Source organism: Syngnathus acus, chromosome 3 (assembly GCF_901709675.1).
Source record: "Syngnathus acus chromosome 3, fSynAcu1.2, whole genome shotgun sequence".
In the NCBI taxonomy this organism is placed as follows: Eukaryota; Metazoa; Chordata; class Actinopteri; order Syngnathiformes; family Syngnathidae; genus Syngnathus; species Syngnathus acus.
Window position 1 is genome coordinate 15,311,740 of NC_051089.1, and position 14,529 is coordinate 15,326,268.

The 14,529-nt window shown below is 39.6% G+C and overlaps 1 protein-coding gene across 1 annotated transcript; it reads left to right on the plus strand.

Moving 5' to 3' along the window:
• Window positions 1–431: 431 nt before the first annotated feature.
• On the plus strand, window positions 432–13,635 carry slc17a6b (solute carrier family 17 member 6b). Its single transcript, XM_037247978.1, has 13 exons — window positions 432–1,196; window positions 2,240–2,495; window positions 3,033–3,151; window positions 4,306–4,420; window positions 5,099–5,186; window positions 5,275–5,361; window positions 5,787–5,929; window positions 6,095–6,244; window positions 7,812–7,944; window positions 8,249–8,359; window positions 9,544–9,671; window positions 10,812–12,742; window positions 12,815–13,635. Exons 1-12 carry the CDS (start codon window positions 1,123–1,125, stop codon window positions 11,154–11,156), a joined length of 1,749 nt encoding a protein of 582 aa, XP_037103873.1. The 5' UTR covers window positions 432–1,122; the 3' UTR covers window positions 11,157–12,742; window positions 12,815–13,635.
• The last annotated feature ends 894 nt before the right edge of the window (window positions 13,636–14,529 follow it).

Genomic DNA, 14,529 nt, shown 5'->3' on the forward strand with positions numbered 1-14,529 from the left:
TTATTGATTGTTAATATCATCACTGTTAGTTTGTATATATTTTTAAATACATACAATATGTATATATTTTGTGTGTATTTTTGTGTGTGTGTGTTGTGTGTGCGCGCATGCATAAATGCATGAGTGGTGTCCAATTTTTTTCCCAAGTAAAAAAAAAGATAAGTACTAAAACATTTTTCCCCATTTTTTTTTTAATCGCACAATTTGTTCATGTATCGTGGTTGTCTGGGAGATGAACATGTGGTGAGACACATACATTATTGATGGATTCCTACGCGGAGCAGGGGAGGTGGTTGGAGGGAAAATCTACTCTTGCTCATTCGGTTTCCATGGCACCGCCCTTGGGGGCTGCAACTACCAAATAGGGGATTTCTACCCTTATATGTTTGCGAGTTAATTGTGCGTTTTGATGTTTTTGTCACATTCAATTAAAATCATCACAATAAAATCGCACCATGCAGTTACCTGGAAGCAACATATAGAAAACGGCTCAAATTATTTGTAACGTACGGTTACTACGTTATAAACACATGAATAACTGGGGGAAATATGTTTCGGTGTTGAATGGTGATTTTTGGCCTTATTCATGTTGCACGTGTCCAGATGTTAAGGCTGTCGCTGACCTCGGTGCTGAACACGCTGTCAGATCAACCTGCGCTCAGCACAGGAGACAGCAGAGGCTCACTCCCGCTTTGATTTTATACACGCAACTCTACATCGCTTTCATCTATAATATCAACTTTGTCGCTTTTCCTCTTTCCTTTTCCTATCTGGGTGAGTGTTATCGTTCACTCGTCGTCCACTCATTTTGTGGTTTTTGCTGCTCGCTGCTGGCCAGTTGCGCCTCCTGCTCACCAGCTCGCCATCCAGGAGCAGAGTTGGTGCTGGATGAAGGCGCTCACGTCGTCTAACCCAGTTCACTAGCAGATAGCGCTTTTCTTTGAGGAGATTCATCGACAAAGAGCCATCATTTGGATCCTGTCTGAACTGGTCTGCTCTATCAGAACTTGGCTCGTTATTCACCGCCCGAGTCGGCTCTCCCGCGAAGGAACATGACGTACAAGCAGTAAAAAACAGATTACAACAGCAACGACAGCACGGGCCTGCACATACAGACTGGATATGGAGTCCATCAAGACCAGGGCCACGGCGGGAATGAAGGAGTTGGCGGGGAAGACCCTGGGCCACATGCACAGGTAAGGAGGCGATGGCTTCTAACTCATCGTACCTGAACGGAGAGCTGAGAAAGTCTTCATGTCATATTTTTATTTGTAATGAAAGATTTAACACACCTGCAAGCCACTGACAAGTCATTTACAACTGCAGAGAGAGGCACGCCTCTTGAAGTGAGAGGAATTATGCAATCGAGTGCGTGTGTATGTGCGCGCGCGCGTGCGCGCGTGCTTGATGCCATTTTCAGGGGTCAGTCAATTGATACAGGGACACTTGCAGTGTGATACTGTAAATCAAGTTGAATTATATCGTATGGCCCACAATGGGTTGAGACATACAAACATATATATGACTGGCTGAAAAAATAATAATATAAATATATGAATGACTAAAAAAAAAAATCCAGCTTTATTTAGGCACCCCCTCCAGGCGTGGTACGGATCTTTCATTTTCTTTGCTCAATCGGGAATCATTTCTCATCGCACTCTGCTCGATTCATTAACATGCAGCGAAATGTAGTTAATGATAAACAATTGATACGGGGTTTTTTTTGTGTGTGGAATAAACCTACAAATGGGTTCCAGTTAAATACTGTTTATTTTTCTTGCGTTTTAACCATCCAAATACATATATATCCCTTAATTGCACAGAAAAAAAAAATGCTGCGAAAATATGTGCGTGAGGGGGCGAAAAAAAGAGGGAAGACGTTTGAGGGATACCCACACGTGCGTGGGGAGGTGCTCAGACCGCTGAATGCTAATGAGCATAAAAGTGATGCTGCAATGCGGTACAAGGACATATTTCCATTTTCCCCCTTCACTGTGGAGAATGATGAACCTGATGACATTTAATCATCTCGTTATTTTCTTTTAAATTTGAATTCATTGGAGGTGTGTCTTGAGACGCCTAAGGCCTCCCACTACCGCGTGTTGTCTATTTTATAAACCAGACATGTAAAAGCAGACATTTATTCCAGATTAAACCAAAATGAAACATGGCCTCACGTTGGTGTTTTTTACACGATCTTCATGCATGTCGGTGCGGTCTTGTCCCGGGATCTGTACAGGGTGATGGAGAAGCGACAAAAAGGCTCGGAGGTGATCGAGTTGACCGAGGACGGACGGCCGCGTGAGGCCGCGGAGAAGAAGCCCCCCTTGTGCGACTGCAACTGCTTCGGCCTGCCGCGCCGCTACATCATCGCCATCATGAGCGGCCTGGGATTCTGCATCTCCTTCGGCATCCGGTGTAATTTGGGCGTGGCCATCGTGGGCATGGTCAACAACAGCACCATCCACCAAAACGGCAAAATCATCATTAAAGAGGTGTGCCCAACACCTATCGTGTCCAGCTATAGACAATAGGATAGAACGACAAAAAGCGTGTGAAAGCTTTTCGTGACAAATAAGGCCCGTGTCTCCAAATGCGTGAAAACGTTTTCCCATATCTGAAAACAATATAGAAAAAATTAGGAACGTCTTATTAAAGAAGTAAATATATCTTTCAATAGGTCGATGTGGATTAGCATGCATAAGTGACAGACAGCATTTCGCATTACTAATTTTAGGTGAAAGACTTTGTCATTTTTTATTTTATTTTAGGCCTATCGAACAAAACGTATAAGAAACAAGCAGAATATATATAAATAAAAATATAGGTCTCAGTCATAGTGCTGAATTAAAGGAAAGCCAAGATTTCGTAGTTCAAGCATTGCGTTTGTAATGGGAAATTACTAGGTGACTAATGCAGAGCTTTATTTTTTTACTCAAAGATATCGGCCCACAAATATTCCCTCTGGAAAATATATATTTTTTTAAATCATCAAAATGTGTTCTTTATATTTTTTCCGAACGATTTACCAGAAAGCCAAATTCAACTGGGACCCAGAGACGGTGGGAATGATTCACGGATCTTTCTTCTGGGGCTACATAGTGACTCAAATCCCAGGAGGATACATCTCATCCAGGCTGGCTGCAAACAGGTATATGCGGCAGCTCCACATGTCACACCCGCTGCCCACGTCACCCAACTCAAATGTGCATTGAATTAAAAAAAAAAAAAAAAAACTATTCATATTTTTTGTTGTTCCTTAAGAATTTTTATTGTTCGCCTATGTGCAGTAGTCTATGAATACATATCCACATACATTCAGTATTTTGTCATATGGGGGGATTTGATATGCGTTGCAGCGGGGGGCCGCCATGCATGTTGGGGGCATATAGGCCCCGGTGTCGGGCTTTGTGCCACCTGTTAATGAGCTCTCTAGGGGCCGCGGGCTCTAATCTGCAGGGGCGTGGTGAGGAGACCACCAATGTGTTGTTGCAAAAAGGCCTTTTATGCTCATGCCATGTCTATGTCATTCGTTTATATAATTCCTTTATATATTTGATTACAAGATTAATAATAATAATAATAATAATAATAATAATGAAAATAAAATTATATATTGGTATTTTTAACTAATAGAATAGAAAGTGTCCACTTAATTTTTTTCTTAAATTCAACATTTCGATATTCTCATGCGTGCTCTACTGCACGCAGATGTAATTGCCGCCATGTCGGTCCCGTGCCTGACACAGGAGTCGACCGGATTAGGGTTGCCCCCTCCCGCGTGCTGCAGATGAGGAAGGCGGAGCATGTGACAGAAATGAGAAATAGCTGTTTGCATGTATTTGTGTGTACGTGCGTGAGTGCGCGCGCGCGCGCGTGAGTGTAGTCAGATATACTTACTTTCCTCACGCCTCTAGTTCTCGAATTTCATGTTATTTGTTTATATCACAGACGGGCGCACATACACTTGGTGTCTTGGATCACATTTATGAAACGCTTTTGGGGGGCAAGAGCTCCGACTTTGGTTGCTAGGCGACATGGCGATGGGACGTGCCTGTGTTAAATATTTATTTCGATGACGTCTGCTATGCTGCTGAACCATTGGAGGAGAACGATTATCACTCTAATGGAATTACAATTAAATCAGCATTAATGATCTCAACACGTTTGAATATTCACGTTTTTCTTTACAATATTTAAAAATCGGGTTAAAAACAGCTTTGTTGGACACAAACGTTACATTTGAAATAATTGTGAGGGTGATTGATATGATTTGTGTTATTCAAATGCATTTGATCATTTTAGGGTGTTTGGTGCAGCCATTGTGCTAACATCAATCCTCAACATGTTCATTCCCTCGGCTGCTCGAGTCCATTATGGTTGTGTCATTTTCGTTAGGATACTACAAGGACTGGTGGAGGTAAGCGGCCATAATTACAAAGCCATCCGCACTTTTCCATTATAGGGCTGTATGATGCTTAGCTATTACAGACATTGGCCTTTTTGGATTTTTACACAGCGGAAAAGCAAAAGAGCGTAAAGTGCACTTGATATTCAGCCAGTGGAAATTCGAGATGCGCAATATTGATCGAGTCCACTATAGCTTTGTTGCCTAGAGCCTTCTTTTCCTTGACTGTACTTTCAATACAAGAAATGCTAATATATATCATTCCATTTATAAGTCTGGTTTTTAGTAAAAAAAATAAAATAAAATACATGACACACACACAAGAAAATCCAGATTGTACGTCTGTGAACAAATTATGTCCAATGCTTTGCGAGTGAGATAATTTTCATATATCATAACCTGCAACATTAAAAGGACACAGCTCTACCCCGTATGGTTGGCACGGCTTGTACAAATTAGCATGTGATGAACATGTAGCTACACGGTTGCTTTGCTCAGCAACCACGTTCATTAGCTATCATTTGTTCAGGCTAATTACAAGAATGAAAATGATCATCTTGTTAGTTCTTGTTAACCATGGGTCATAGAAAAGGGCATGCACTCAGTACTTAATACATATCAAATTGTAATGACGCTTTTGTTCGAAGAAGAGCCTTTGCTTGACTTGTATTTCTCAAAAATCTCATTTAGGGAGTCACCTACCCAGCCTGTCATGGCATTTGGAGTAAGTGGGCTCCTCCACTTGAAAGGAGTCGTCTGGCCACCATTTCTTTCTGTGGTAACTATTCAGGCTATTGTCTGCTATGGGAGGATTTTCTATTTAGAATGACCTTATACCTTCTCTGTTTTGTCTTGCTTCTTTTCAGGCTCCTATGCTGGCGCTGTGATTGCAATGCCTCTGGCTGGAATACTGGTGCAGTATACAGGATGGTCTTCAGTGTTTTATGTCTATGGTATGGCTAATTACGCCACTGACTATATCTACATAACAGTAACAAAATATGAAAGACATTCACATTGGGTCCTACAGCTTGCTTACATTTTTATTAAGGCAGGGAAAGCATAGAACTGAAAAATATAATCACAAAGGTTGATTATCAGTGCATCCAGTCAAAGTCGAATGGATTTTTAACCAGGCAGACCAAGTATTGATTTCCTCCCCCAATGTTTTGCTGTGCTAATAACTGACCCCCCCATCTTTCTCTCTGTACTGGAAACAGATACATAGCTGTCCTGCCTGAGCATTAGTCCCTCAGGCATTTGGAAAGTTTTATCAAACAATTTGAATAAGCACAGTTAAAATGGGGGGGGGGTAAAAGCACATCTTCAGGGATCTTAAATCCTTATACATTTTTTTCTGTTTGTATGTGATGTGTAGGATGCGTTGGCATCTTTTGGTACATGTTCTGGATATTGGTCTCTTATGAGAGCCCTGCTGAACATCCAACCATCACTGATGAGGAGCGCTGCTACATCGAGGAAAGCATCGGAGAGAGTGCCATGTTAATGGGCCCTGCTGAGGTGAGGACATACATACCAACAAAGCCAACAACATTACCAGTGAACAGTAATTACTATGTTAGTCCATAATTTAGCTTGAGTACATGTCTATTTATTGAAGTGTACTGCTTTGTTCTATATGTGCCCATATAGTGAGATGAATTGCAGAGAAATATTCTCTTACAGAAATTCAAGACACCCTGGAAGAAGTTCTTCACCTCAATGCCCGTCTATGCAATCATTGTGGCCAACTTCTGCAGGAGCTGGACATTTTACTTGCTACTTATCAGCCAACCTGCATACTTTGAGGAAGTGTTTGGCTTTGAGATAAGCAAGGTAAATCCCTTTCATGCCTGATAGATTGAAATGTTGAGTATGTGTGAAGTGACCAACACATAAGCAAGTCCTAGTCAAACGTTCAGGAGCACGGAATACTTTGCTCTTGGAATAAATCGAACACTCAATGAGACTTTTGTCTATGAACTGCAGAAATTGCATAACAAGGCCACAACGATGGCAATAATCCAGACAACAGGACTGAAAAAATAGGTAATGGCGGACGAACCAACAGTGTATTCTAATTAGTTACGCTTTGTTGATGTGTGATTTGGAACAAGTACAAGGGGCGGGAAGGCAGAAAAGTGAGGAGGTTTAATCTTTTATTTTTATGCCTTCATAAAGTTGAATACAACTGAAGTGAAGCTCATTGGTACACCAACTTTAGTACCATCTGGAAAAATATTTAGGTATCAAAATACCACCATAATGACCAATTTTAAACTACAGTAGCACAGTTGACCCAAGTATTAATCTAAAACAAGACACTTAATTTATGCTTAAAACATATATTTAATATTGTAAGTAGAGGTGCAACGATTAATCAACAACTACTATTGAATTATCGATAATGATTTTTTATAATTGATTGTTTGGATACACTTTTTAATTAAAAGTATCCAAATTCTCATAATTTCAGCCTGTCAACAGTAAATATTCTCTGATTTGTTATCCTCCATAAGAGAAAACTGATTATTTTTTGGTGTCAAATAAAAATGAATATTGACTTTTACTTTGGAAAACATAGCTCAATATTATTGCCTATTTTACAACATGTTACAGACCAAATTATTAACCGAATCGTAATTGTTTCAATTTGAAATACGGTCCTATTTTTAATAAAGGGATGGAAATAAAAACATGTTTTTAATATGATACATCGATAAATCTTCAAAAGACAGATTAATTGTTAGGTTGTGAGCCCCAACAACTTTATGAAATTTGAACATTTGTAGAGGGCTTAAACCTTGAAAATTTTCAAATTAAAATACTCAAATGATGGTATTAAACAGAATTGTGCCAAGGTGCATGAGGATGTGGGCCCAAATGCAGAGAAGCGGGGCTGGCGTTCACTCAAAAAGGATTTTATTTACAGGAACAGAAAGGCAAATAACTTAACGAGATACACGTTGACCAAAGGGACACTAGGCAAACAAAGTAAGATCTAAATCAAAACCAAATCAAAAACGGATCGACATATTGTACATTTGCTTTTTCAATGCACCTAAATACATTTTTGCGATAAAAAAGTTCAATACAACAGACTTGACAGTGATTGTTTTGCTTACCAGTAGAGGGAGACATTGTACCGTTGGTGGTGTATGTAAAATACTTCGAGAATCATTACAAACGTTTATAAACAAGTAAGGGGTTAGCGTTTAATAGAAAAAAGAAAAATCTAATCATGACTCAAGATTAACTACTGATGAGATAGTGATAAAGTAAGATTAATAAACTCAAGCTTTTGTCACATAAACATTTTCCTCACATGTAGTTTGGACAATCAATCAGAGCCAAAAGCTTGTAGGAATGATTGGTTTACATTTATTATTCCCTGTGGCCATAGGTTGGTATACTGTCTGCGCTGCCCCATTTGGTGATGACCATTATTGTGCCCTTTGGCGGCCAGCTGGCCGACTACCTGCGCAGCCAGAACATCCTGTCAACAACCACAGTCAGAAAAATCATGAACTGCGGAGGTGAGAAGTCTCGGCTGAGGGCCCAGTATCAATTTTCACACCTCTTTTTGCACAACTAAAGGGTGTGACTGTCGTAACATTGGATACACACTGTTCCTTTTTTGCTTTGGCGGTCAGTGTGCTGGTGCGATGCTCAATACTTGCGGTCGGTGATTGTCATTGAACGTTGATTTCATTTCCGCCCCTTATGTAATTGAGAGAAAATCATCACGCTCGCTTAATTCAATTGGCATCGTGATGGGCAACAGCCTGCGGGCTTTGGGGGCTTTCATGTGCCATTGTATGAAGCCTGCCTCTTTGATAGGATTTGGCATGGAGGCTACGCTGCTACTCGTGGTAGGATACTCTCACAGCAAAGGCGTGGCCATCTCCTTCCTGGTGCTGGCAGTTGGCTTCAGTGGATTTGCTATATCAGGTTAGTAGATGTGAATATTACATGAATGATATGCCAGTAGGAATGTCCTGAAATTTAGTCGGAAATTCTTCCACGGGATTTAGAAACCAAAGGGGGGATCACAGACTAAATACACAGAATGAGCTACTGTCACTGCTGCTAGCTTCAACCACAATAATAAATATATTGTTAAATTGATACCAAAATAGGCCCATGTTTGCTTGAAAAATATTGAAAACTGTTAAATATTCTGTTATTTAGATATAATTATATGAACAGATGCACTGTAAGCACAGGTTATATTGCATAAATTTGGGTCCTCTGTCTGGACAACCTACAGCTGTAATTTGTGGTCGGCCTGGAAATGTTACGGGAGCCGAAATCTATCAGTTGTGGCAGACGTGTCACTAACTTAAAATTTTAAAATTTGTGATTTCTTTATATCAACTAACCCACAGTTTACTGCAGTGAAGCTGGGTAGCTCTACCAGTCAAAAATTAAGAGTGTTTTAAATATTTGACACTGCTACTATATGGCAGCACTGTTTATTCTTGTGGTGTCTGGATATAGTTTACAATAAGACAACCTGATTACTTTCTGCAGTGGTCTACATTTGATGGCATCTTTGAAAGAATTTGCCATTTTTTTGAAATAAGTCTTACTTTTTGGTATTATTTCAAATCCCAATGTGTATTTGTGGCAATTTGCTGAGAGCATTGCAATAAAATGTCGAATTTGCATCCACAACAGCCCCTCTATCCATGTGCAACTGTAATTGCTGCAAGGCCTTTTATCCATTTTATTTTTGGGTGTTGTTGCTGCCAAATCAGCTGATTAATAACTGTTTATAATAGTTAGAGAGCAAAGCAAGGTTTTTGCCTGCATGCAAAATGTGACTGACTGCCTGTTGTTCCTGAGCTTTCTCCTGGAGTGTTAAATAATTCACAGCCAATGGTCTCAAGAGATTTGTCAGGCAGACAGAATGGAGCAGCCACTCAGAGTGGGGGAGCGGGTAGAAACATGGCGACTTATAGCCTGTTTCTCCACTGGTAGTCCATCTTTTCCCAGCCACCTCTGTCACTGTCATTCTGTTTCTTGATGCCTTACAATATCTCCTTCTATTCGATTTTATAATCAGGTTTTAAAGACTCGTCATGAATTAGACACAAATCCACCCCAATGATTCCTTCATATTCTATTTTCAGGCTTCAATGTCAACCACTTGGATATCGCACCCCGTTATGCCAGTATCCTGATGGGCATCTCTAACGGAGTGGGTACCCTGTCTGGGATGGTGTGTCCACTTATTGTTGGTGCCATGACGAAACACAAGGTAAACGAGCTTGCCGAGAAGCTGACAAGCTAATTCACTTTCATTTCATGCCTAAAATAACCCCCCCAAAAACAAAATAACACAATACAGACTTAGTCTAATCACACATTGGTTTATGATCTGACAAAGTGCTTTGTTATAGTGACAAATGTTGCGAAAGCATGATATAAATAATCATATATTGTATTATGCTGTACCACAAATCAATCCAATCTTGACAAACAGACTCCTGCCCCACTCATCAAAGATTAATTGAAATTGTCCGTAATCTACAAAAACATTGTATAAAAGCATACAACTGTCAACTCATAAGGTATTTTCCAATCAATATGATTTATAAATGACATAACAAACATACAATATCCAGATTCCTGAATGAAGTATTGAAGGCAGAATGAGTTTTGCTAGTCGAGCCTGACTTGCTGTGACCAATCAATCTGAAGACACTGACAAACTTTAATAAAAGAGACTGTTGATGTGGGGTACACAATAGTTGTCACAATTTAATGATAGGTCGTCTACTTGACATGGTATGTATTTTTGTAACAGTTGCGTGCAAGTAATAATAAATATGTATGAGAAGTCCAGTTTTTTAGTCAGAAGATACTTGGACACCCATGCAGGCAGGTTAAAGGCAGCTCGAGGGTCCAGATTCAGGGAAAGAGAGGAGGGACGAAGATCCAAGTGAGTAGTGTGGGGAAGCCGCGTCTGGGACATGTTGTAGTACATGAGACCGGATAAAAGGAAAAGGCCGTTACAACACTCTCAAGTTTCTTCATCCAACCCCCCCGTGCGCTACATTGATATAGTTGAAGTTACATTGGCTGAGGGCCTTAATTGGACAAAGTACATTGATATAGTAGCACTTAATTTAGAACCTACAGCTGAATGGACAAAAAAACATGCACAGACACATACTGGAAGCAGTGCGGCCAAGAAAAACGCTTCAAAATGGAGAAAATAATAAAACAAAAATTACCATTATGGTTGTAGATGTAGGTTAGTACATATCAGAGACGGTCTTTCTGGCTCTGGCTGTTAATATTTGTAATTATTAATGCTTAGAAATTCTCATTGGCAGGGCTCTACTTGTTATAAATTCAATATAAACATTGTTCTCTCCTCCTTTGCTCACTTCAGACCAGAGAAGAGTGGCAGTACGTGTTCCTGATTGCCTCCATGGTGCACTATGGGGGCGTGGTGTTCTATGGGATCTTTGCATCGGGAGAAAAACAGCCCTGGGCCGACCCCGAGGTCACCAGCGAAGACAAGTGCGGCTTCATCGACGAGGACGAGCTGGCAGAGGAGACGGGTGACATCACACAGAGTTACGGTGCTTACGGTGGGCCTGCCAAGTCGTACGGCGCCACCACGCAGGTGAACGGAGGCTGGGCCGCCAGCTGGGAGAAGACGGAGGAGTATGTGCAAGAAGAGTCTCAGGGAGGAGGCTATGGATACGGGCAGCAGCAGGAGGGATATTCTTAGACCAAACACAATGATACATGCGTAGACCTCTCGGGTGTGTGTCAATATAGTCAAAAATAACATCATCAAATAAGAAAGATAAAAAAATCAAAGTAAAAAGGAAATCCCGATCCATTGTTGTTGTTTCCACAAGTAAAATGTATCAATGAAAATCTACTAAATATATATTTCAATCAAAAGATGTTGAGCACATATCAAATTGGCAACCTGTAAATGTATTATAATGCATATTGATGATAGATATAATTATCTGGAGTGAAATTGTGTTTTAATGTAGAAATTCTCATCCCATCAGCAGAGGCCTCTAAAAAAAAAACATGCAGAAGCCTGTAGTAGGAGATCCCTCATTAATCACATGACCTGGTTCTGGATCGAATACCACAAACTACAATCCAGACACAAAGATCTCGAAACTTGTCACTGCACAGCTTTGTAAACAGAAACTGACCACCGTCAATATTGATTGTATCGCATCACTATTAAGAGCACATTTTTTGGGTTGTTCTTGTGTAGACATTTGACACGTGACATAGTAACTTGTGATTGGTAACTGGACATTAAGGTTTGTCTCTTTTTGATGTTGATGCGCTGTGTGCTCCATTTTGTAACATGGTACCCCTGTGTGATGTTAGCAACCCCAGCCGTGTAGTGCAACAAGTGGCATTTCAATATCGCAAAAGATTGGTCGTCAAATATGCACACGTCAGATCATCGCCAATGCAGAGGTGTTAACAGCATTCTTTTTAGTGGAAGAATATTCAGTGTGAGATTTAATCGGAGGGTTGGTGCAATGCAAAGACAAATTAGCCCGTTTGTCTCAGAATACAAAAACATTCGAGTAGCACAACTAGAAAATGCACATAATTTAAGCACATTTTAGCTACCAGAAAGATGTTATATGACAAAAGATGAAGTGAACATTCCCAAGAGTATATGGATATTTACCTTTCCTGATATTTAGAACAAAGTCCAACTATTAAATACCAGTAAAATCATGATTTTCCATCCAGAAAATGGCCTTTTGACTATTTGTAAATACAGAGATCACAAATCGTATTTATTGGCCTATTACATGTGCACATAGTGTAACAGATAAAGAATGGGTCAACACATTCCATTTTAGAATTGCTCTAGGGGCCAAAGTTCACTCTCAGTGAGGGCCATTCATCAGCACTTCACAATATAAATGTGTGTGAATGAGTATTTATGCATGAGACTTTGTGGTGAAACTTTCCTTTTGCTCACCCTCCCCTTTCGAATGACTATGCTTGTGTCTCAGAAACTGTTACTGATATTTCCATTTCTTCGCACAATTAACCAAAGGTGAAGAGCAAAAATTGGTTTTGCAAGAAAGTTACATTTTCTAAGCGAGCAAAGACCATCAGCAACAAGGTTGCAGTCTGGACCACCAGTGTACAAGTGGCACCAAACATGTCTCTGTACTGTACAAAGCAATAAATCCATAGTAACAGTTCTGGTCCAACTCTAAAAATCACCGTTACTCAACAACAGGTTGTACTGTGTGCATTTCTTCAAAATGTGTGTTTCTTGTTTGGGATAATCGATGTAAAAAATTACAGACAGTTGTAAATAAATAAATAATTAAATAAATAAATAAATGGATAAATAAATGAATAGATAAATAAATAAATGAATAGGTAAATAAATAAATAAATAAATAAATAAATAAATAAAGACTAGCATTGGGCCAAAACCTTGTAACTCCCAAATTTTCCCCAAAATGGTCAAGTTTGGTTCAATCACTAGCTTTGCATCGTGAATAAGAGCAAGCCACTTTCAACACTTTAGATTAAACAATACTTTGTAAAAAAATAGCACCCACACATACGAACTGACCAATAGTAGAGATTTAAGAAAAATGATGAAATTCGGCCAAATGTGAATTGTGAGGTTTTGGCCTGACACCAGCAATATATTGTATCAAAAGATGCTATACTAATCAATAGTATATCACACAATATTTAGACTGCCGCAAACATCTTTGATAACATCCAAAAGCAAAGGGTTTGGGATGGTGTTGCTCACCAGATGAGAAAGCTTGGCTCTGTAAACAACGGCTGCTCTTTTAACGTCATGTTGTTCCGTTCTCGTGCTTGTTGTATGTTTTTGTGTCCCTTCTCCTCTTGTCCATCCTCTTTCTCTCACACACACAATTACATTTTTAGTTTGATCACATTGTTCATCAAGTGTTTCGCTTCTGAACCTCTATGTATCATTTGCATTACTTTCTTGTGTTATTTCCTGATTTCACTGCCCAAACAATCAGTGACGCAAATAGACAATATCTGATTCTGTATTTTCCAAAAAGACAATTGTGCAACATAAAGTAGTTTCCTGTTTTTGTGCCTCTGAAGTTGAAGTGTAATTCTTTGCCTTCTGTTGCTGTGTAAACTGAGTTTTGTTGGTGTCAAAAGAAAATACTCTAAAACATGTTTTTTTTAAAAAAAACAACAGCAAAGCAAAAAACAATCTCTGTGTCCTTTGTTTGTTTTGCAACCTGATAGTCATAATTGCAAAGAATGTGCCAATGTGCAACGTTGCCAATGTCACAATTGGTCAGCATTGATAAAGATTTGACATGGAATACTCCAATATGATCTTATGATGCGATTCCAGTGTTCTTCCATAAACATAAAACACATCAATTATTCTTTTCAAATTTGATGGACCTAAGCTGTATAGATCTGACAATAAACATTGACTGGTCCCATGCTTGGGCTTAAATGTTCTTCTCAGGGTATCATGGTGGTTCCTTCAGGTGCTCTTCAGGTAAAGAATTTCCTTTAAACTCTGAGAAGTCAAACTTTTGACAAGATTATATGGCCCTGGTTATTTTCAAGTTCAGGCCCAGCCTGGTCAAAGAGTCGTAAAGCATGTTGGAGCTGACGCAGGCTTGCTACACTTGTGAAGGCATAAGATGTGCTCAGCTAATGGCCACCCTTCTTCCCTGCTGGTGGTGAGATCAATAGTGACGTGGTGGACAGGACCTATTGACAGCTCTAACCTCTTAATGGAGATGAGAGGGAGGAAGAGTGCTTATTGAGCTATTTGGGAGTGTTATTTCGATTGAGGAGACCTCTTCCAACGGAAGCAGAGAAGAGCAACCACCAATGGTGTGGTGAACCTGTTTAAGAATACATTACTTCAATTATTATTTTGAACATTTAACAAGGAAATGTAGTTCTCACTAAGATGTGAGAATTTAGTTAGACAAACAATTGGGAGTAGTTTTCATTGAAAATCGTGGGTCGACCACACAAGTCTAAGAAAATGTGTTCAGGAGAGGAATACAAGATCATGATTTGAAGTTCATTTTAAGATTTCAGGAATATGTAAACAAGTTATAAAAGTA